Below are 25,986 nucleotides of genomic sequence, written 5' to 3' on the forward strand. Positions count from 1 at the left end.
ACTTGAATCAGTCATAGAGCCCATTGCCCTTTATGGTTGTGAGGTCTGGGGTCCGCTCACCAACCAAGATTTCACAAAATGGGACAAACACCAAATTGAGACTCTGCATGCAGAATTCTGCAAAAATATCCTCCGTGTACAACGTAGAACACCAAATAATGCATGCAGAGCAGAATTAGGCCGATACCCACTAATTATCAAAATCCAGAAAAGAGCCGTTAAATTCTACAACCACCTAAAAGGAAGCGATTCCCAAACCTTCCATAACAAAGCCATCACCTACAGAGAGATGAACCTGGAGAAGAGTCCCCTAAGCAAGCTGGTCCTAGGGCTCTGTTCACAAACACAAACACACCCCACAGAGCCCCAGGACAACAGCACAATTAGACCCAACCAAATCATGAGAAAACAAAAAGATAATTACTTGACACATTGGAAAGAATTAACAAAAAAACAGAGCAAACTAGAATGCTATTTGGCCCTAAACAGAGAGTATACAGTGGCAGAATACCTAACCACTGTGACTGACCCAAACTTAAGGAAAGCTTTGACTATGTACAGACTCAGTGAGCATAGCCTTGCTATTGAGAAAGGCCGCCGTAGGCAGACATGGCTCTCAAGAGAAGACAGGCTATGTGCTCACTGCCCACAAAATGAGGTGGAAACTGAGCTGCACTTCCTAACCTCCTGCCCAATGTATGACCATATTAGAGAGACATATTTCCCTCAGATTACACAGATCCACAAAGAATTCGAAAACAAATCCAATTTTGATAAACTCCCATATCTACTGGGTGAAATTCCACAGTGTGCCATCACACCAGCAAGATTTGTGACCTGTTGCCACAAGAAAAGGGCAACCAGTGAAGAACAAACACCATTGTAAATACAACCCATATTTATGTTTATTTATTTTAACTTGTGTGCTTTAACCATTTGTACATTGTTACAACACTGCATATATATAATATGACATTTGTAATGTCTTTATTGTTTTGAAACTTCTGTATGTGTAATGTTTACTGTTCATTTTTATTGTTTATTTGACTTTTGTATATTATCTACCTCACTTGCTTTGGCAATGTTAACACATGTTTCCCATGCCAATAAAGCCCCTTGAATTGAATTGAATTGAATTGAGAGAGAGAGAGAACAACAATAGGCCTAGGACTCTTTACGCTGGGGTCTGGTTAGCATTCCACTGCTATTATTTCTCTCTCAGCATCAGATCAGACGCTTCTGTAATCACTTCACAGTGTGTCTGTGTGTGTTCATGGGAGGCCAGGGACAGGCAGGCTTAATTAAAATCTAGAGGTAGGACTGGTCCCAGACATCGCTTTTCTAGTAGGAAAAAGGAACTGTTTCAAACCAGGGGAAAGTTGGCCTCATTCTCTCTCTCTCTCTCTCTCTCTCTCTCTCTCTCTCTCTCTCTCTCTCTCTCTCTCTCTCTCTCTCTCTCTCTCTCTCTCTCTCTCTCTCTCTCTCTCTCTCTCTCTCTCTCTCTCTCTTCTCTCTCTGTTTTAAAAGCTGCTGCTCAGAAAGTTGTCAGATAAAATAAAGAAAAAATAGGAATTCTGATTTTATCAAACAAAAATAAAACCTTGGTAGATTGATATTCATAAGGGGACAATCCTGGGAACAACTTCAACAAGTTTATTTGTAAATCACTTCTCAAATACTGTGTGCTGAGAGCTAACTGAAGTTTTAGATGTAATCCTTCTTTACTTGTTCCTGTGCTGTGAAACAGTGATTGTTGTTGTGACAGAAGCCAGACATCTAATGTAGAGATATAACACTGATTGCCTGCATTAGCCTCAATGCTACTTTAGTTTAACACCTGGGTTAGATGAATTAACACACTTTACCTGCATTAGCCTCAATGCTACTTTAGTTTAACACCTGGGTTAGATGGATTAACACACTTTACCTGCTAATACTAATGTTAATGTTGGGTCTGCTTGCAAAAGTGCACTGGCAGTAGGTTTACTAGAGATAGCATTAACTAGTTGTTAGCGCGCAATGTGTAGGAATTGCCTGTGAGCACAGATCTCAGATCAACTTACCCTCCCCAAATGCTAACCTTAACTATAGTGGGAAAACACAAAACTGACCTTAGATTTTTGTCGATGGACAACTATTTCATTGTGTACAGTTGAGCTCTGTGTACCACGGTCCGTGCATGTGTGGTGAGTCTTATGCAGTGTAGAGATAGGTACATCTCCAAGACATGTCTCAACCCTAAGTCCTCAGAGAATATACATCATTCCTGTTAAAACAACTGTTTATGTCCAACACCCACATCATGACTGAGGAAGTAAGAAGCAAAAGGACAATTAATGAATTCTCTAGTCTCTTTCATATTAACACTTAAAGCCCATTGCTACTAAACAGCTTCAGACTCAATCATATTTTCCCTGTAAGCTTCTTAAAACAGGATGGTACAGAAGCCGGAATGCAGTTGACCTGACTTGACTAACTGGTCAGATTAGTGATTTTATGTTTGGAGAACGTAATGGGTAAATTGTGTTTTAGTGAAAATGACGTAGATACTCTTAGTGCTTCTAGACTAGAGGGAAAGAACAGACGGTTTTATTGTTGTGTAGCCTGCCTTTGTGTAAGACTGAGAGACATGTTTAACACTGTAGGCAAACATCTTTCTCAGCATTAGAACCCATTGTTTCCACATCGATCACAGAATTACATTTTCTCAAATGTGTCATCTATTTATTCATCTATTTTCTATTTGTCTTTATCTGATGATTTAGCCCATCACATAGGGTTAGGGTTAGGCTTTATCCGATGATTTAGCCCATCACATAGGGTTAGGGTTAGGCTTTATCTGATGATTTAGCCCATCACATAGGGTTAGGGTTAGGCTTTATCTGATGATTTAGCCCATCACATAGGGTTAGGGTTAGGCTTTATCTGATGATTTAGCCCATCACATAGGGTTAGGGTTAGGCTTTATCCGATGATTTAGCCCATCACATAGGGTTAGGGTTAGGCTTTATCTGATGATTTAGCCCATCACATAGGGTTAGGGTTAGGATTTATCCGATGATTTAGCCCATCACATAGGGTTAGGGTTAGGCTTTATCTGATGATTTAGCCCATCACATAGGGTTAGGGTTAGGCTTTATCTGATGATTTAGCCCATCACATAGGGTTAGGGTTAGGCTTTATCTGATGATTTAGCCCATCACATAGGGTTAGGGTTAGGCTTTATCTGATGATTTATCCCATCACATAGGGTTAGGGTTAGGCTTTATCTGATGATTTAGCCCATCACATAGGGTTAGGGTTAGGCTTTATCTGATGATTTAGCCCATCACATAGGGTTAGGGTTAGGCTTTATCTGATGATTTAGCCCATCACATAGGGTTAGGGTTAGGCTTTATCTGATGATTTAGCCCATCACATAGGGTTAGGGTTAGGCTTTATCTGATGATTTAGCCCATCACATAGGGTTAGGGTTAGGCTTTATCTGATGATTTAGCCCATCACATAGGGTTAGGGTTAGGCTTTATCCGATGATTTAGCCCATCACATAGGGAGAACACATATATATATATACTTTTTTTCTTGTATCTGTACTCTTCTACATGGTATCATCTCTCTGCCATCTCAGATTAGACTTGATTACGGTACAGAACACACACACACACACACAGACACACACAGAGACAGACACACACACACACACACACACACACACACACACACACACACACACACACACACACACACACACACACACACACACACACACACACACACACACACACACACACACACACACACACACACACACACACACACACACACACACACACACACACACACACACACACACACACACACACACACACACACACACACACACACACACACACAGACACACGCACACACACACACACACATAGTAGGGCATGGAGAGTTAGCCGGGCATGGAAAGATAGACAGGCAGTAGCAGGTGGGTGGATTTGAATGCAGTTGCATTTTAAACCCTCATTCGAATGTTGGTTCATTCACAGCTTGTCTTACAAAAGCAATGGTTTACAGGGACAGGTCTCCATTATAGATTATTCTTATAGCACCAGGGATCTGTTTAGTGTACTGTTGGTGGCTGGCCAGTGTGGACAGGGCTTGGACAGTGCTTGGACAGGGCTTGGACAGGGCTTGGGGAGGGCTTGGGGATGAGGTTTAATGAATGACGCTGGTGTGTTAATCAGGGATTTGTATCTACATGCTGAGGGATCTTTACCAGGCCCAGATTTAGGCTAAGCTGATTTTCTTACCGACACAGGAGCCAGGGAGACTTTTCTATCCTTCGCTCCTTTACTCTTCTCCTTCTCTCACGGTCAGAACGAGGGATCAGTCACATTTGTTCACTCCTCCCTCTGTTTCCAGGACATTTTAATCAGTGAGGGGTCAGAGAGAGAGAGGAAAAGAGTGAAACTTTTGTGTGGAGGTGTTGACTTGTTTTCAGGGGCAGGCGATGGGCTCTGGCTGTCAGCTCTGAGACAAAGCCACTCAGATCTATAGTTTATATTGGATTTTCTCTTTTCACAGGTTGTCAGGCGGCTCCTTTAACTAATGCCTCTGTGGTAGGCATTCCCTGGCAGTCAGCGTTCAATTGTCACATCAATTATGGAATTATGGGTGCAGGATCTGAACATTCTGTTTGTTCTGTTATTGCCCGTTAATGATAAGCAGTGTGATTGCTATTGTTGTAATACATTTATAATGACATTCTCTTTAGGTCCCTGTCCGGCTGGATGAGATGAGAGCCACATGTAGAGGTCGCCATGGCAACCTGTGACTCCCCTTCTATGGTCTTGCGGCAGGAAAATGGTCAGAAGCTGTTGTTGCTGCCAACAGGGCCGTGTGACGCAGAGAAGACCGAGAGAGACCGAACTGCTGCTGCCGCTGGGATGGATCCCAACTCTGACACCAATCACACCGCCGCTGCACCGGAGCACAGCCCAGCTACCCCCAATAATACCACAGACACCGGCAGCCCACTGAAGAATGAGCAGCACAGCCGTATAGAAAGCTTTACCGGAACCGGGACTGTTGTATTGGGTTCGGACCATGCCCACACTGCTGCATCGCTGGTGGCCCCAGTGAAGGACATCCCCTGTATCGAATGCTCCACCTCCTTCTCCAGTTTACAGCAGTACATGGAGCATCATTGCCCCAACACTCGCCTGCCTAATGCAGCAGGGCGGGAAGAGGAGGAAGAGGGTGAGAGTGAGGGAGAGGGGAAGCCTGATGTAGTGGCGGAGGTGTGTGAAAGAGACAGCGAGATGGAGGATGAGTTAGAAGATAGTGACGTGGAGAACCTGTGCGGCGAGATCGTCTACCAGCCCGACGGATCTGCTTTCATCCTGGAGGACTCCAAAGAGCATCGCGGTGGCGCCTCCCAGGGCCTTCTGTCCCTCAAAACCTTCCCCCCCAGCCCCCACAATCCCACCTCTGCCACCAATAATGCACATTGCGGTTTGATGACCCATGGGGGGGTTCGGGACCAGGCGGAGCTGCCTGCAACTGCACCCATGTCCTTCTGCCCACAGGTCATCAACACTTTCCACATTGCGTCATCCCTCGGGAAAGCATTCCCGGGTGACCCAGCGGCAACATCGTCGTTCCCAAATACCTCAGCATTCGCAGGCGCCAGCGGCCCGGTGTTGCACAGTTTCCGCGTCTACGACCTTCGCCACAAGAACGACAAAGACTATTTGACGGTCGACGGCGCAGCCAAAAATTCCTGTGTGTCCAAAGATGTTCCCAACAATGTGGACTTGTCCAAGTTCGAGGGCTGTGTGAGTGATGGACAGAGGAAGCCAGTGCTGATGTGTTTCCTCTGCAAGCTGTCGTTTGGCTACAGCCGATCGTTTGTGACGCACGCCGTCCACGACCACCGGATGACGCTCAACGAGCAGGAGCAAAAGCTCCTGAGCAACAAGCACGTCTCTGCCATCATCCAGGGGATTGGCAAGGACAAAGAACCTCTTATAAGCTTTCTGGAACCAAAAAAATCCACCAACTCTGTGCTACCCCACTTTTCTACTGCCGCTAGCTTCCTGGGTCCCGATTCAGGGTTCCACGGCCTGTGGAACGCGTTCCATGCTGAGAATACTGATTCCCTCCAGGCCGGGTATGCTTTCCTGAAAGGGAGCGCGAGCTCTAACCCCGCCAACCAAACCCCCAGAACCCCACCAATGCCAAAGGCCGAGACCAATCCAAATCTCGGGGGTGTGACCGGCACCTCCCTCAGAACCCCCGCCAGTTCTGCTTCCCTGATTCACTCATCTCCCATGGCGACTGTCTTGGAGCGGGATTCTCCCGAGAGCGACTGCGAGGGCCTTCCTCCATGCACTTTGCATGGGTCGGACCTGAACTCATACCCGCTGATCAAACGTGAGCCGGCTGCAGAAGGAGGACAGAGTCCAGAAGAAGACATGGAGGACATTTACTTCAACGGAGGGGTGGAGATGGAGACGGAGGATGACGAACCGGTGGGCGACAGCACTAGTAGCAAAGATTCCCCTATTTTAAACCAAAGCATTTCCCACCTGTCTAACAGCGTGCTGAAGTACAGTGGCAACAAAGGCCCCTTTTCCTTCTCTTCCTCATCCCGTGAGGAGATGGAGAAGAATCAGCTAAACTCAGACCTAGCCAGAGATAGAGATAGCAGTAACGACTCATCCAGTGAGGTCCTGGCTGGTCCAGATGGCTCTTCCCCCTCCTCTCACCTGATGATGCCACGAGACGAAGAGAGTCCGGGACCCCTGCACCAGCATGGGGGAAACCCTGTCACTCCTGGCACACCGGGTACCCCTGGACTGGGCGAGGGGTCCCCAGGTAGTTGCATTGAGTGCCCCAAATGTGACACGGTCCTAGGGTCCTCCCGATCCTTAGGAGGGCACATGACCATGATGCACTCTCGTAACTCCTGCAAGACACTGAAGTGTCCCAAGTGTAACTGGCACTACAAGTACCAGCAGACACTGGACGCCCACATGAAGGAGAAGCACCCAGAGTCTGGAGGGTCCTGTGTGTACTGTCGTACCGGGCAGGCTCACCCACGCCTGGCCCGGGGAGAGAGTTATACATGTGGATACAAGCCGTTCCGCTGCGAGGTTTGTCTTTCTTTCTCCTTCTTTCTCTCTGTCTCTCCCCCCTCTCTCTCTCTCTCTCTCTCTCTCTCTCGATCTCTCTCTCTCTCTCTTTCACTCTCATTCTCTCTCTCTGTCTCTCTCCCTCATCTGTTAAAATGTTCCCTCTGTTCCTTTCTCTACAGTATATCTCTATAAATAACACCCTCTCTATCTCTGATTTATCTCTAGGTGTGTAACTATTCCACCACGACCAAGGGCAACCTGAGCATCCACATGCAGTCGGACAAGCACCTGAACAACGTTCAGACGCTGCAGAACGGGGGCACTGAACCACAGTACACCCACACTCACACCCACAGCCACAGCCACACCCACTCCCCCTGCCATAGCCATGCCAAGCCCGTGCCCAGCGGCAGCCTGGCGGGAGGATGTGGTACCCCCTCGCCGTCCAAGCCCAAACAGAAGCCCATGTGGCGTTGTGAGGTGGGTGAAACTACACGTTGGACTAGGGCTGTTCTAGTGCTGATCATTGTTTTAGACACAAATCTAGGATCCGCTTATCTTCCCCTGATCCATAAGAGGAAAAATCACAACTCTGCCAATAGATCAGTGTCTTGGCGCAGCTTCTTCTTACTATTTTTGACTGACACTTTTCGACTTTGTAAACTTGTACACCTGTATATGAGTACTTAGTTACCACACACCCTTTGAGAACCCATTCAACTAATGTTCCTCATATATATATATATACACCTCCCCTCCTCCTCCAGGTGTGTGACTACGAGACCAACGTGGCGAGGAACCTGCGCATCCACATGACCAGCGAGAAACACATGCACAACATGATGCTGCTGCAGCAGAACATGAAGCAGATTCAACATGGTCTGCACCTGGGTCTGGCCCCGGCCGAGGCTGAGCTCTACCAGTACTACCTGGCTCAGAACATCGGCCTGACCGGGGTCAAGCTGGAGAGCCCCGGTCCAGACACCCAGATGATTATTAATCCTTTCCAGCTGGACCCCAATACGGCTGCTGCACTCAGCTCTGGGCTAGGTGGGAATCAGGGTGACTGTTTACACTTTATTTTTCTGTCTTTCTCTCTCTTCTTTTTCCCCGTCTCTATCTGGCCCATAACTCCTCCAGACACATATGGCTCTCTATGTTTTGATCCGTCTCTATCTGGCCCATACCTCCTCCAGACACATATGGCTCTCTATGTTTTGCTCCGTCTCTATCTGGCCCACACCTCCTCCAGACACATATGGCTCTCTATGTTTTGATCCGTCTCTATCTGGCCCACACCTCCTCCAGACACATATGGCTCTCTTTGTTTTGATCCGTCTCTATCTGGCCCATACCTCCTCCAGACACATATGGCTCTCTATGTTTTGCTCCGTCTCTATCTGGCCCACACCTCCTCCAGACACATATGGCTCTCTATGTTTTGCTCCGTCTCTATCTGGCCCACACCTCCTCCAGACACATATGGCTCTCTATGTTTTGCTCCGTCTCTATCTGGCCCACACCTCCTCCAGACACATATGGCTCTCTATGTTTTGCTCCGTCTCTATCTGGCCCACACCTCCTCCAGACACATATGGCTCTCTATGTTTTGATCCGTCTCTATCTGGCCCACACCTCCTCCAGACACATATGGCTCTCTATGTTTTGATCCGTCTCTATCTGGCCTATAACTCCTCCAGAAAAATATGGCTCTCTTTGTTTTGATCCGTTTCTATCTGGCCCATAACTCCTCCAGAACATATGTCTCTCTTTGTTTTGATCCGACTCTATCTGGCCCATAACTCCTCCAGAACATATGTCTCTCTTTGTTTTGATCCGTCTCTATCTGGCCCATAACTCCTCCAGAACATATGTCTCTCTTTGTTTTGATCCGACTCTATCTGGCCCATAACTCCTCCAGAACATATGTCTCTCTTTGTTTTGATCCGTTTCTATCTGGCCCATAACTCCTCCAGAAAAATATGTCTCTCTTTGTTTTGATCCGTTTCTATCTGGCCCATAACTCCTCCAGAACATATGTCTCTCTTTGTTTTGATCCGTTTCTATCTGGCCCATAACTCCTCCAGAAACATATGGCTCTCTTTGTTTTGATCCGACTCTATCTGGCCCATAACTCCTCCAGAACATATGGCTCTCTTTGTTTTGATCCGTCTCTATCTGGCCCATAACTCCTCCAGAACGTATGTCTCGTTTTGTTTTGATCCTTTTCTATCTGGCCCATAACTCCTCCAGAACATATGTCTCTCTTTGTTTTGATCCGACTCTATCTGGCCCATAACTCCTCCAGAACTTATGTCTCGTTTTGTTTTGATCCCTCTCTATCTGGCCCATAACTCTTCCAGAACTTATGTCTCATTTTGTTTTGATCCGTCTCTATCTGGCCCATAACTCCTCCAGAACTTATGTCTCGTTTTGTTTTGATCCTTCTCCTCGGCCTTCTTTCTCTTTTCCCTCTGTCCTCCGTTTTCTTTCTCCTCCCCCTGTCTGTCTTATCACCTTTCATCCCTATGTCATTGCTTCCTCTCCTAGGAGGTGGAGGGGTTCAACAAAGAGCACATACTGTTAGCCACCCATTCCTCATGGCAACCTGGAGGTCACAGCTGTAGCCTCGCTGTTTCTCATGTCTACACGCACGCTTGCACACACCAATCAAATCAAATCAAGTGTTAATTGTCACCTGCTTCGTTAACAGCAGGTGTAGACTAACAGTGAAATGCAGGAATGTTCCTTCATTGTAGGAATGAAACTAAAAATACACAGTGAGCAATGATCTTGAGCCTGGCTACATACATGGTACCAGTATGGAGTCTATGTGCAGGAGTACGAAGGATATTTATCTACATATGTACATCTACAAAAACTACTATCAGATGTTATACAGGGCATTCAGAACTATTCAGACACCTTGACTTTTTCCACATTTTGTTATGATACCGCCTTATTCTAAAATTTGATTAAATAGTTTTTTCCACAATCATCAATCTACACACAATATCCCATAATGACAAAGCAAATACAGGCTTTAAGACATTTTAGCAAATGTATTACAAATAAAAAACTGAAATATCACATTTACAAAAGTATTCAGATCCTTTACTCAGTACTTTGTTGAAGCACCTTTGGCAGCGATTACAGCCTCAAGTCTTCTTGGGTATGACGCTTCAAGCTTGGCACACCTGTATTTGGGGAGTTTCTCCCATTCTTCTCTGCAGATTTGTCAGGTTGGATGGGGAGCATTGCTGCACGGCTATTTTCAGGTCTCTCCAGAGATGTTCGATCGGGTTCTGGCTGGGCCACTCAAGGACATTCAGAGACTTGTCCCGAAGCCACTCTTGCGTTGTCTTGGCTGCGTGCTTAGTGTTGTTGTCCTGTTGGAAGGTGAACCTTCGCCCCAGTCTGAGGTCCTGAGCACTCTGGAGCAGGTTTTCATCAAGGATCTCTCTCTGTACTTTTCTCCGTTCATCTTTCCCTCGATCCTGACTAGTCTCCCAGTCCCTGCCACTGAAAAACATTGCCACAACATGATGCTGCCACCACCATGCTTCACCGTAGGGATGGTGCCAGGTTTCCTCCAGACGTCACGCTTGGCATTCAGGCCAAAGAGTTCAATCTTGGTTTCATCAGACCAGATAATCTTGTTTGTCATTGTCTGAGTCCTTTAGGTGCCTTCTGGCAAACTCAAAGTGGGCTGTCGTGTGCCTTTTACTGAGGAATGGCTTTTGTCTGGCCTCTGATTGGTGGAGTGCTGCAGAGATGGTTGTCCTTCTGGAAGGTTCTCCCAACTCCACAGAGAAACTCTGGAGCTCTGTCAGAGTGACCATCGTGTTCCTGGTCACCTCGCTGACCAAGGCCCTTCTCCCCTGATTGCTCAGTTTGGCCGGGCGGTCAGCTCTAGGAAGTGTCTTGGTGGTTCCAAACTTCTTCCATTTAAGAATGATGGAAGCCACTATGTTCTTGGGGACCTTCAATGCTGCATAAATGTTTGGTACCCTTCCACAGATCTGTGACTCGACTACGGACAATTCCTTCGACCACATGGCTTGGTTTTTGCTCTGACATGCACTGTGGGACCTTATATAGACATTTGTGTGCCTTTCCAAATCATGTCCAATTAATTGAATTTACCACAGGTGGACTCCAATCAAGTTGTAGACACATCTCAAAGATGATCAATGGAAGCAAGATGCACCTGAGCTCAATTTCGAGTCTCATAGCCAAGGGTCTGAATACTTATGTATATAAGGTATTTCTGTTTTTTTATTTAACAAATAACAAATATGCCAAAAAATTGTCGTTATGGGATATTGTGTGTTGACTGATGAGGGAAAACATTTTTTAAATCCATTTTAGAATAAGGCTGTAATGTAACAAAATGCAGAACAAGTGAAGGGGTCTGAATACTTTCCAAATGCACTGTATATACGTATGGGTAAAGTGACTAGGCAACAGGATAGATAATAGACAGTAGCAGCAGCGAATGTGGTGAGTGTGGAAGTGTATGTGTTGCGACAGTGTGCCTGTGTGTGTGTGTGTGTGTGTGTGTGTGTGTGTGTGTGTGTGTGTGTGTGTGTGTGTGTGTGTGTGTGTGTGTGTGTGTGTGTGTGTGTGTGTGTGTGTTTGCATGGGTGTGTATGTGTTGGAATGTCAGTGTAAGTATGCATTAGTGTGTGTGTGGAGTCTAGTGTATGTGCAAAGAGTCAAAAACACACACACACACACACACACACACACACACACACACACACACACACACACACACACACACACACACACACACACACACACACACACACACACACACCGTGTGTAGCAAACGTTGTTCAGACACACACACACGAACACACAGACGCACTATTTCGACTAATTAGCAGATTTGTACTGTAAAAAAATACAAATGTGTAATTGTTCGATTCAAATGTGTTAGTCTTTTATCTACATGTTCTGGGAAAGGAGACACAACAGAGAGAGACAATTCCAAAACAAATCAAATTTGATAAACTCCCATATCTGCTGGGTGAAATACCACAGTGTGCCATCACAGCAGCAAGATTTGTGACCTGTTGCCATAAGAAAAGGGCAACCAGTGAAGAACAAACACCAGTGTAAATACAACCCATATTTAAATGCATTTATTTTTCTTTTTGTACTTGAACTATTTGCACATCGTTGTAACACTGTACATAGACATAATATGACATTTGTTTCAAAGGAATGTCTCTATTCTTTTGAAACTTTTGTGAGTGTAATGTTTGCTGTTCATTTTCTATTTCTATCTATTTTCTATTTTCTATATTTCACTTTTGTTTATTAACTATTTAACTTGCTTTGGCAATGTTAATATATGTTTCCCATGCCAATAAAGCCCCTTCAATGGAATTGAGGGAGAGAGAGATAGATAGATAGAGAGGGAGGGAGAGGGAGACAGAGAGGGAGAGAGAGGGAGACGGAGGGAGGGAGACAGAGGGAGGGAGTGGGAGGAGATCAAACGCACATAATTACATGAATGGAAGATGATCTGTTTTAGTTCTGGGGGGAGAAGAGAGCGAGAGCGAGCGAGCGAGCGAGAGAGAGAGAGAGAGAGAGAGAGAGAGAGAGAGAGAGAGAGAGAGAGAGAGAGAGAGAGAGAGAGAGAGAGAGAGAGAGAGAGAGAGAGAGAGAGAGAGAGAGAGAGAGAGAGAGAGAGAGAGAGAGAGAGCAGTGTCGTAACAGAACAGAGCTCCTTTTGTATCGATCAGCGTTTCATGTTGTGTGAGAAGGCCTGCTAGCTCTTCTACCCGCTACTCTAAAGCTAGCCCTGCACTGCCCTAGCCCAGAGTCATTAAAACTATCTGATGAGGAAGCTGACAAATTGAAAGGGATGATTGTAATTGATCCTGATCCAATCCTGTTAGATTTTTTTTTATAGTCGAGGCTTTGATTGGAGCCACTGGGTCTGTGCAATGCTTTATTTGATCAAATCCTTTGGTGTGACTGAGGCCTATAGTGCTATGCTATGGCTAGTCTTCTTCTTCTTCATGCCTTCCTCCACCTCCACCTCCTCCTCCACCTCCTCCTCCTCCTCCACCTCCACCTCCACCTCCTCCTCCACCTCCTCCTCCACCTCCACCTCCTCCTCCACCTCCACCTCTCCTCCATGTCCTCCTCCACCTCCTCCTCTACTTCCACCTCTTCCACCTCCTCCACCTCAACCTCTCCTCCACGTCCTCCTCCATGTTCTCCACCACCTCCATCTCCTCCTCCTCCTCCACCTCCACCTCTCCTCCTCCTCCACCTCCACGTCCTCCTCCACCTCCTCCACCTCTCCTCCTCCTCCACCTCCACCACCTCCACCTCATCCACCTCCCCCTCCTCCTCCTCCTCCTCCTCCTCCTCCTCCTCCACCTCCACCTCTCCTCCACCTCCACCTCCACCTCTCCTCCACCTCCTCCACCACCACCTCCTCCTCCACCTCCTCCTCCTCCTCCTCCTCCTCCTCCGCCACCTCCTCCTCCACCTCCTCTTCCACCTCCACCACCACCTCCACCTCCTCCACCACCTCAACCTCCTCCTCCACCTCCTCTTCCAACTCCTCCTCCACCACCACCTCCACCTCCTCCACCACCTCAACCTCCTCCTCCACCTCCTCTTCCACCTCCTCCTCCACCTCAACCTCCTCCTCCTCCACCTCCTTTTCCATCTCCACCTCAACCTCCTCTGTCTGCTTTTTGATGCTCTTGGTTCTCTTATGCTTTCTGGTTTTCACCTACGTTCTCTGTCTCTCTCCCTGCTCACTCTTTCTTCTCTTCTTTCCTGTTTCCTTCTCTCTTATTCTCCTTGTCTGCCAAATCACTCTCTCTGTCTCACCTCTCTTCTTTCTCCCTCTCTCTCTCTCTCTCTCTCTCTCTCTCTCTCTCTAACTGTCCCTCTCTCTCCCTCTCTAACCATCCCTCTCTCTCTCTGTCCCCAGTGAATAATGAATTGTCTGCGGAGCTGCGTCTGGCCAGTGGTCAGCTGATGGCTGATGACCTGTCTGTCCTCTCCGGCGAAAGCGGCATCGGCGGCAGTGGCGAACTCTCCCCACCTATCAGCGACCCGTCGCTCCACATCTACCAGTGTTCTGTCTGCAGCCGCTTCACCTCCGACAGCCTGGAGGTGCTGGGTGCCCACGTCAATGCCGAACGCACCCTGCCCGAGGACGAGTGGCGTGGCATTGTGGGAGATGTGTACCAGTGCAAGCTGTGCACCTACAACACCCAGCTCAAGGCCAACTTCCAGCTGCACTGTAAGACAGACAAACACATGCAGAAGCATCAGCTGGTGGCTCACATCAAGGAAGGAGGGAAAGCCAACCAGTGGAGGTTGAAGTGCGTCGCCATCGGCAACCCCGTGCATCTGAAGTGCAACGCGTGCGACTACTACAGCAACAGTGTGGATAAACTGCGGCTGCACGCCACCAACCAACGACACGAGGCTGCCATTAGGCTGTACAAGGTACCGTTCACTTCTGTTATGACACCATCCACGACCGTACTGGTAGACAGACAGCAGCCATCAACTCACAAACCAACTCACAAACCAACACAGCATCACGGTGGTAACAAGCCTAGGCCGCTTTAATAACATGATGCACCGTACTGGTAGACACACGTACTGCTACTGGTGCTCCCTCGATCCTCTATTATCTATTCCCTACTCCCTACTCCCTCTATTCTCTATACTCTATTCTCTACTCCCTTGATCCTCTATTCTCTATACTCTATTCTCTACTCCCTCGATCCTCTATTCTCTATACTCTATTCCCTACTCCCTCGATCCTCTATTCTCTATACTCTATTCCCTACTCCCTCTATTCTCTATACTCTATTCTCTACTCCCTTGATCCTCTATTCTCTATACTCTATTCTCTACTCCCTTGATCCTCTATTCTCTATACTCTATTCTCTACTCCCTCGATCCTCTATTCTCTATCCTCTATTCTCTACTCCCTCGATCCTCTATTCTCTATACTCTATTCCCTACTCCCTTGATCCTCTATTCTCTATACTCTATTCCCTACTCCCTTGATCCTCTATTCTCTATACTCTATTCTCTACTCCCTCGATCCTCTATTCTCTATCCTCTATTCTCTTTCCTCCATCCTCTATCCTATATTCTCTATCTATCCTCTATCCTCTATTCTCTATCCTCTATCCTCTATCATATATCCTCTATTCTATATCCTCTATTCTCTATCCTCTATACTCTATTCTCTATTCTCTATCCTCTATCATATATCCTCTATTCTCTATCCTCTATCCTCTATTCTATATCCTCTATTCTCTATACTCTATTCCCTACTCCCTTGATCCTCTATTCTCTATACTCTATTCTCTACTCCCTCGATCCTCTATTCTCTATACTCTATTCCCTACTCCCTCTATTCTCTATACTCTATTCTCTACTCCCTTGATCCTCTATTCTCTATCCTCTATCCTCTATCATATATCCTCTATTCTATATCCTCTATTCTCTATCCTCTATACTCTATTCTCTATTCTCTATCCTCTATCATATATCCTCTATTCTCTATCCTCTATCCTCTATTCTATATCCTCTATTCTCTATTCTCTATTCTCTATTCTCTATTCTCTATCCTCTATTCTCTATTCTCTATCCTCTATTCTCTATTCTCTATCCTCTATTCTCTATCGTCTATCCCCTATCCCCTATCCTCTTCTCCCTCCCACTCTGCTTCGATCATCCCTCTTCACAACCTCCACTCTCTCTTCCCTCCTCCCCCTCTCCGTTTCCCTCCTCCCCCTCTCCGTTTCACTCTTTCCTGTAAGAGTGAAAGGAAAAACTATTTTCAGTGATGTTAATATGATGACTGAAATCAAAGCTAATTGAGTTATTTTGAGTTATAGACAGAGAGACAAAGACAGACAGACAGACAGACAGACAGACAGACAGACAGACAGACAGACAGACAGACAGACAGACAGACAGACAGACAGACAGACAGACAGACAGACAGACAGACAGACAGACAGACAGACAGACAGACAGACAGACAGACAGACAGACAGACAGACAGACAGACAGACAGACATTTTACAGTGTGAAAAAATTGTGGTCCAGGATTCTACTATAGTTTACACTGAATATACCAATCATTAAGAACACCTTCCTAATAATGGGTTGCAACCTTTTTTGCTCTCAGAACAGCCTCAATTCATCAGTGCATGGACTCTACAAGGTGTCGAAAGCATTCCGTAGGGATGCTGGCCCATTTTGTCTCCAATGCTTCCCACAGTCGTGTCAAGTTGGCTGGATGTCCTTTGGGTGGTGGACCATTCTTGATACACACGGGACACTGTTGAGTGTATGAGAACCAGCTGAGTTGCAGTTCTTGACAGAAACCGGTGCGCCTGGCACCTACTGTACTACCATACACCATTCAAAGGCACTTAAATCTTTTGTCTTGCCAATTCACACTCTGAATGGCCCATACACAATCCATATCTCAATTGTCTCAAGGCTTAAAAATGATTCTTTAACCTGTCACCTCCCCTTCATCTACACTGATTGAAATTGATTTAACAGACGACATCAATAAGTGATCATAGCGTCCACCTGGATTCATCTGGTCAGTCTATGTCATGGAAAGAGCAGGTGTTCCTAATGTTTTGTCCACTCTACGTATTAAGCTAATGAGGATCTATTGACCAGCCCTAGCAATGTCACTGTGGTGTGTCTATGTGCCCTGTAGTGCAGTGAATGGCTGTGTGTTCACAGCAGTTGATTATCGTCTGGCAATAGCACACTAGGCAACATGAAGCATTGGCAGCCATTAAAAATCATAGCAGGGATTTATTTTATTTTTTATTAGCAATGATTAAAGGCGAAGGTATAAGACCAACTCTGAGGCAATATAAAGGGATAGAACAAAAGAGGAGAAATAGAGAAACATGTCCAACAATATTAGTGTAACCATTTATTTTCCCTGAAAAGGGAGAATAGGCAGAAACGCAACCCTGAACTACCTCATGGTCCTAGAAAATAGGATGATGTTATCATACACACACACACTACACACACACACACACACACACACACACACACTACACACTACACACACTACACACACTACACAATACACACTACACACACTACACACACACAATACACACTACACACACACACACTACACACACACACACACTACACACACACACACACACACACACACACAATACACACTACACACACTACACACTACACACACACACTACACACTACACACACACACACACACTACACACACTACACACACACACTACACACTACACAATACACACTACACACACTACACACACACAATACACACTACACACACACACCACTACACACACACACACACACACTACTACCACACACACACACACACACCACACTACACACACACACACACTACACACTACACCCACACACACACACACTACACACACTACACACTACACACTACACAATACACTAATACACACTACACCACACCATGCACATTACCCCACTACTACACACACACACACTACACACCCCACTACTGACCACTACACACACACAGTTACCACACTACTATCACACTACACACACACAGTTACACACTATGCACACACTACACACACTACTACACTACTACACACACACACAGTCACACATCTACTATCACACTACATGCACTACAGTCACACACACTACACACTACACACACTACACACACACAGTTACACATCTACTATCACACTACACACACACAATTACACCTCTACTATCACACTACACACACACAGTTACACACTACACACACAGCTACCACTCTACTATCCACTCCACACACACAGCTACCACACTACTATCACACTACACACACTCAGCTACACCACTACTATCACACTACACACACACACACTACACACACACACTATCCACTACATTCACTCACACTACACACACACTACTACACACTACATGCACTACACACTACACACACACTACTATCACACTCACACACACACAGCTACCACACTACTGACACACTACATTCACTCAGCTACCCACACTACTATCACTACTACATTCACTACACACTACACACACTACTACTACACACACTACACACACACACTACCCACACTACTATCACACTACACACACACAGCTACACCACTACTATCCACTACACACACACAGCTACACACACACACTATCACACTACACACACACACACTACACACACACACACACACACACACACACACACACACAGTCACACACACTACTATCACACTACACACACACAGCTACACACACTACTGTCCACTACATGCACTCAGTTACACCCTCTACTGTCACACACATGCACTCAGAGTGACCGCTATGCACTCAGATTACCTTTCTAGCTTGTGCTCACCATGTAATCAGAATACCCATCTACTAGTCCTCTCCATGCACTCAGTAATGCCTCTTTAAGCCATGTCCTGGCGCATGTGAACTCAGGTATCCCTCTACTGTCCTCTCCATGCACTCAGTTACCCCTCTACTGTCCTCTCCATGCACGTGCGAGTTACCCCTCTACTGTCCTCTCCATGCACTCAGTTACCCCTCTACTGTCCTCTCCATGCACTCAGTTACCCCTCTACTGTCCTCTCCATGCACTCAGTTACCCCTCTACTGTCCTCCCTATGCACTCAGTTACCCCTCTACTGTCCTCTACATGCACTCAGTTACCCCTCTACTGTCCTCTCCATGCACTCAGTTACCCCTCTACTGTCCTCTACATGCACTCAGTTACCCCTCTACTGTCCTCTACATGCACTCAGTTACCCCTCTACTGTCCTCTCCATGCACTCAGTTACCCCTCTACTGTCCTCTCCATGCACTCAGTTACCCCTCTACTGTCCTCTCCATGCACTCAGTTACCCCTCTACTGTCCTCTACATGCACTCAGTTACCCCTCTACTGTCCTCTCCATGCACTCAGTTACCCCTCTACTGTCCTCTCCATGCACTCAGTTACCCCTCTACTGTCCTCTCCATGCACTCAGTTACCCCTCTACTGTCCTCTACATGCACTCAGTTACCCCTCTACTGTCCTCTACATGCACTCAGTTACCCCTCTACTGTCCTCTCCATGCACTCAGTTACCCCTCTACTGTCCTCTCCATGCACTCAGTTACCCCTCTACTGTCCTCTCCATGCACTCAGTTACCCCTCTACTGTCCTCTCCATGTACTCAGTTACCCCTCTACTGTCCTCTCCATGCACTCAGTTACCCCTCTACTGTCCTCTACATGCACTCAGTTACCCCTCTACTGTCCTCTCCATGCACTCAGTTACCCCTCTACTGTCCTCTCCATGCACTCAGTTACCCCTCTACTGTCCTCTCCATGCACTCAGTTACCCCTCTACTGTCCTCTCCATGCACTCAGTTACCCCTCTACTGTCCTACTCTATGCACTCAGTTACCCCTCTACTGTCCTCTCCATGCACTCAGTTACCCCTCTACTGTCCTCTCCATGCACTCAGTTACCCCTCTACTGTCCTCTCCATGCACTCAGTTACCCCTCTACTGTCCTCTACATGCACTCAGTTACCCCTCTACTGTCCTCTACATGCACTCAGTTACCCCTATGTCCTCTACTCAGTTACCCCTCTACTGTCCTCTACATGCACTCAGTTACCCCTCTACTGTCCTCTCCATGCACTCAGTTACCCCTCTACTGTCCTCTAAATGCACTCAGCTACCCCTCTACTGTCCTCTCCATGCACTCAGCTACCCCTCTACTGTCCTCTAAATGCACTCAGCTACCCCTCTACTGTCCTCTCCATGCACTCAGTTACCCCTCTACTGTCCTCTCCATGCACTCAGTTACCCCTCTACTGTCCTCTAAATGCACTCAGCTACCCCTCTACTGTCCTCTCCATGCACTCAGTTACCCCTCTACTGTCCTCTAAATGCACTCAGCTACCCCTCTACTGTCCTCTCCATGCACTCAGTTACCCCTCTACTGTCCTCTCCATGCACTCAGTTACCCCTCTACTGTCCTCTCCATGCACTCAGTTACCCCTCTACTGTCCTCTCCATGCACTCAGTTACCCCTCTACTGTCCTCTACATGCACTCAGTTACCCCTCTACTGTCCTCTACATGCACTCAGTTACCCCTCTACTGTCCTCTACATGCACTCAGTTACCCCTCTACTGTCCTCTCCATGTACTCAGTTACCCCTCTACTGTCCTCTACATGCACTCAGTTACCCCTCTACTGTCCTCTCCATGCACTCAGTTACCCCTCTACTGTCCTCTCCATGTACTCAGTTACCCCTCTACTCTCCTCTCCATGCACTCAGTTACCCCTCTACTGTCCTCTACATGCACTCAGTTACCCCTTTACTGTCCTCTCCATGCACTCAGTTACCCCTCTACTGTCCTCTCCATGCACTCAGTTACCCCTCTACTGTCCTCTCCATGCACTCAGTTACCCCTCTACTGTCCTCTACATGCACTCAGTTACCCCTCTACTGTCCTCTCCATGTACTCAGTTACCCCTCTACTCTCCTCTCCATGCACTCAGTTACCCCTCTACTGTCCTCTCCATGCACTCAGTTACCCCTCTACTGTCCTCTCCATGCACTCAGTTACCCCTCTACTGTCCTCTCCATGCACTCAGTTACCCCTCTACTGTCCTCTCCATGCACTCAGTTACCCCTCTACTGTCCTCCTTATGCACTCAGTTACCCCTCTACTGTCCTCTCCATGTACTCAGTTACCCCTCTACTGTCCTCTCCATGCACTCAGTTACCCCTCTACTGTCCTCTCCATGCACTCAGTTACCCCTCTACTGTCCTCTACATGCACTCAGTTACCCCTCTACTGTCCTCTACATGCACTCAGTTACCCCTCTACTGTCCTCTACATGCACTCAGTTACCCCTCTACTGTCCTCTCCATGCACTCAGTTACCCCTCTACTGTCCTCTAAATGCACTCAGCTACCCCTCTACTGTCCTCTCCATGCACTCAGCTACCCCTCTACTGTCCTCTAAATGCACTCAGCTACCCCTCTACTGTCCTCTCCATGCACTCAGTTACCCCTCTACTGTCCTCTCCATGCACTCAGTTACCCCTCTACTGTCCTCTAAATGCACTCAGCTACCCCTCTACTGTCCTCTCCATGCACTCAGTTACCCCTCTACTGTCCTCTAAATGCACTCAGCTACCCCTCTACTGTCCTCTCCATGCACTCAGTTACCCCTCTACTGTCCTCTCCATGCACTCAGTTACCCCTCTACTGTCCTCTCCATGCACTCAGTTACCCCTCTACTGTCCTCTCCATGCACTCAGTTACCCCTCTACTGTCCTCTCCATGCACTCAGTTACCCCTCTACTCTCCTCTCCATGCACTCAGTTACCCCTCTACTGTCCTCTACATGCACTCAGTTACCCCTCTACTGTCCTTTACATGCACTCAGTTACCCCTCTACTGTCCTCTCCATGCACTCAGTTACCCCTCTACTGTCCTCTACATGCACTCAGTTACCACTCTACTTTCCTCTACATGCACTCAGTTACCCCTCTACTGTCCTCTACATGCACTCAGTTACCCCTCTACTGTCCTCTAAATGCACTCAGTTACCCCTCTACTGTCCTCTACATGCACTCAGTTACCCCTCTACTGTCCTCTAAATGCACTCAGTTACCCCTCTACTGTCCTCTACATGCACTCAGTTACCCCTTTACTGTCCTCTCCATGCACTCAGTTACCCCTCTACTGTCCTCTCCATGCACTCAGTTACCCCTCTACTGTCCTCTCCATGCACTCAGTTACCCCTTTACTGTCCTCTACATTCACTCAGTTACCCCTCTACTGTCCTCTACATTCACTCAGCTACCCCTCTACTGTCCTCTACATTCACTCAGTTACCCCTCTACTGTCCTCTCCATGCACTCAGTTACCCCTCTACTGTCCTCTCCATGCACTCAGTTACCCCTCTTCTGTCCTCTCCATGCACTCAGTTACCCCTTTACTGTCCTCTACATTCACTCAGTTACCCCTCTACTGTCCTCTAAATGCACTCAGTTACCCCTCTACTGTCCTCTCCATGCACTCAGTTACCCCTTTACTGTCCTCTACATTCACTCAGTTACCCCTCTACTGTCCTCTCCATGCACTCAGTTACCCCTCTACTGTCCTCTCCATGCACTCAGTTACCCCTCTACTGTCCTCTACATTCACTCAGCTACCCCTCTACTGTCCTCTCCATGCACTCAGTTACCCCTCTACTGTCCTCTACATGCACTCAGTTACCCCTCTACTGTCCTCTACATGCACTCAGTTACCCCTCTACTGTCCTCTACATGCACTCAGTTACCCCTATGCACTCAGTTACCCCTCTACTGTCCTCTCCATGTACTCAGTTACCCCTCTACTGTCCTCTCCATGCACTCAGTTACCCCTCTACTGTCCTCTCCATGCACTCAGTTACCCCTCTACTGTCCTCTCCATGCACTCAGTTACCCCTCTACTGTCCTCTACATGCACTCAGCTACCCCTCTACTGTCCTCTCCATGCACTCAGTTACCCCTCTACTGTCCTCTACATTCACTCAGCTACCCCTCTACTGTCCTCTCCATGCACTCAGTTACCCCTCTACTGTCCTCTACATGCACTCAGTTACCCTTCTACTGTCCTCTACATGCACTCAGTTACCCCTCTACTGTCCTCTACATGCACTCAGTTACCCCTATGCACTCAGCTACCCCTCTACTGTCCTCTCCATGTACTCAGCTACCCCTCTACTGTCCTCTCCATGCACTCAGTTACCCCTCTACTGTCCTCTCCATGCACTCAGTTACCCCTCTACTGTCCTCTCCATGCACTCAGTTACCCCTCTACTGTCCTCTCCATGCACTCAGTTACCCCTCTACTCTCCTCTCCATGCACTCAGTTACCCCTCTACTGTCCTCTACATGCACTCAGTTACCCCTCTACTGTCCTCTACATGCACTCAGTTACCCCTCTACTGTCCTCTCCATGCACTCAGTTACCCCTCTACTGTCCTCTACATGCACTCAGTTACCCCTCTACTGTCCTCTACATGCACTCAGTTACCCCTCTACTGTCCTCTACATGCACTCAGTTACCCCTCTACTGTCCTCTCCATGCACTCAGTTACCCCTCTACTGTCCTCTACATGCACTCAGTTACCCCTCTACTGTCCTCTACATGCACTCAGTTACCCCTCTACTGTCCTCTACATGCACTCAGTTACCCCTCTACTGTCCTCTCCATGCACTCAGTTACCCCTCTACTGTCCTCTCCATGCACTCAGTTACCCCTCTACTGTCCTCTACATGCACTCAGTTACCCCTCTAATGTCCTCTCCATGCACTCAGTTACCCCTCTACTGTCCTCTACATGCACTCAGCTACCCCTCTACTGTCCTCTACATGCACTCAGTTACCCCTCTACTGTCCTCTACATGCACTCAGTTACCCCTCTACTGTCCTCTACATGCACTCAGTTACCCCTCTACTGTCCTCTACATGCACTCAGTTACCCCTCTACTGTCCTCTACATGTACTCAGTTACCCCTCTACTGTCCTCTACATGCACTCAGTTACCCCTCTACTGTCCTCTACATGCACTCAGTTACCCCTCTACTGTCCTCTAACTGCACTCAGCTACCCCTCTACTGTCCTCTACATGCACTCAGTTACCCCTCTACTGTCCTCTACATGCAATCAGATACACCTCTACTGTCCTCTCCATGCACTCAGTTACCCCTCTACTGTCCTCTACATGCACTCAGTTACCCCTCTACTGTCCTCTACATGCAATCAGATACACCTCTACTGTCCTCTCCATGCACTCAGTTACCCCTCTACTGTCCTCTACATGCACTCAGTTACCCCTTTACTGTCTTCTCCATGCACTCAGTTACCCCTCTACTGTCCTCTACATGCACTCAGTTACCCCTCTACTGTCCTCTACATGCACTCAGTTACCCCTCTACTGTCCTCTCCATGCACTCAGTTAACCCCTCTACTGTCCTCTACATGCACTCAGTTACCCCTCTACTGTCCTCTACATGCACTCAGTTACCCCTCTACTGTCCTCTACATGCACTCAGTTACCCCTCTACTGTCCTCTACATGCACTCAGTTACCCCTCTACTGTCCTCTACATGCACTCAGCTACCCCTCTACTGTCCTCTACATGCACTCAGTTACCCCTCTACTGTCCTCTACATGCACTCAGTTACCCCTCTACTGTCCTCTCCATGCACTCAGTTACCCCTCTACTGTCCTCTACATTCACTCAGCTACCCCTCTACTGTCCTCCTTATGCACTCAGTTACCCCTCTACTGTCCTCTACATTCACTCAGCTACCCCTCTACTGTCCTCTACCTTTACTGTCCTCTCCATGCACTCCATGCACTCAGAGCTCTGCTCTGGCTTGGATCTTCTCTGCTCTGCTCTGGCCATCCTGGGTTGACCCTACACACACAAAGAGAACAAACTGTTGAGGACCTTCCCATATGTTTCTAGAACACTGAGGGTCTGTATAACTCTAGAACACTGAGGGTCTGTATAGCTCTGGAACACTGAGAGTCTGAATAGCTCTGGAACACTGAGGGTCTGTATAGCTCTGGAACACTGAGGGTCTGTATAGCTCTAGAACACTGAGGGTTTGTATAGCTCTGGAACACTGAGGGTCTGTATAGCTCTAGAACACTGAGAGTCTGAATAGCTCTGGAACACTGAGGGTTTGTATAGCTCTAGAACACTGAGGGTTTGTATAGCTCTGGAACACTGAGGGTTTGTATAGCTCTAGAACACTGAGGGTTTGTATAGCTCTGGAACACTGAGGGTCTGTATAGCTCTAGAACACTGAGGGTCTGTATATCTCTGGAACACTGAGGGTTTGTATAGCTCTAGAACACTGAGAGTCTGAATAGCTCTGGAACACTGAGGGTTTGTATAGCTCTAGAACACTGAGGGTTTGTATAGCTCTGGAACACTGAGGGTCTGTATAGCTCTAGAACACTGAGGGTCTGTATAGCTCTGGAACACTGAGGGTTTGTATAGCTCTGGAACACTGAGGGTCTGTATAGCTCTAGAACACTGAGAGTCTGAATAGCTCTGGAACACTGAGGGTTTGTATAGCTCTAGAACACTGAGAGTCTGAATAGCTCTAGAACACTGAGGGTTTGTATAGCTCTAGAACACTGAGCGTCTGAATAGCTCTAGAACACTGAGAGTCTGAATAGCTCTAGAACACTGAGGGTCTGTATAGCTCTAGAACACTGAGAGTCTGAATAGCTCTAGAACACCGAGAGTCTGAATAGCTCTGGAACACAGAGGGTTTGTATAGCTCTGGAACACTGAGGGTCTGTATAGCTCTAGAACACTGAGGGTTTGTATAGCTCTGGAACACTGAGGGTCTGTATAGCTCTAGGACACTGAGAGTCCGAATAGCTCTGGAACACTGAGGGTCTGTATAGCTCTAGAACACTGAGGGTTTGTATAGCTCTGGAACACTGAGGGTCTGTATAGCTCTAGAACACTGAGGGTTTGTATAGCTCTGGAACACTGAGAGTCTGAATAGCTCTGGAACACTGAAGGTCTGAATAGCTCTAGAACATTGAGGGTCTGTATAGCTCTAGAACGCTGAGGGTCTGTGTAGCTCTGGAACACTGAGGGTCTGTATAACTCTAGAACACTGAGGGTTTGTATAGCTCTGGAACACTGAGGGTCTGTATAGCTCTAGAACACTGAGGGTTTGTATAGCTCTGGAACACTGAGAGTCTGAATAGCTCTG

At 47.4% G+C, this 25,986-nt stretch overlaps 1 protein-coding gene across 2 annotated transcripts in view; it reads left to right on the plus strand.

Moving 5' to 3' along the window:
- LOC139531548 (zinc finger homeobox protein 4-like) overlaps positions 1 to 25,986 on the plus strand; it is a 165,503-nt gene that overhangs the window by 57,616 nt on the left and 81,901 nt on the right. Inside the window, exons 2-5 of one of the 2 annotated variants that reach the window (XM_071328080.1) lie at positions 4,763 to 7,145; positions 7,353 to 7,607; positions 7,895 to 8,189; positions 14,095 to 14,618. In XM_071328080.1, coding sequence (XP_071184181.1) covers positions 4,809 to 7,145; positions 7,353 to 7,607; positions 7,895 to 8,189; positions 14,095 to 14,618 — 3,411 coding nt within the window. In that variant the 5' untranslated portion in view covers positions 4,763 to 4,808. The remainder of the gene's footprint in view (positions 1 to 4,762; positions 7,146 to 7,352; positions 7,608 to 7,894; positions 8,190 to 14,094; positions 14,619 to 25,986) is intronic. The other variant, XM_071328081.1, reaches the window with a different exon arrangement.

This window comes from Salvelinus alpinus, chromosome 10 (genome assembly GCF_045679555.1).
Source record: "Salvelinus alpinus chromosome 10, SLU_Salpinus.1, whole genome shotgun sequence".
Taxonomy (NCBI): Eukaryota; Metazoa; Chordata; class Actinopteri; order Salmoniformes; family Salmonidae; genus Salvelinus; species Salvelinus alpinus.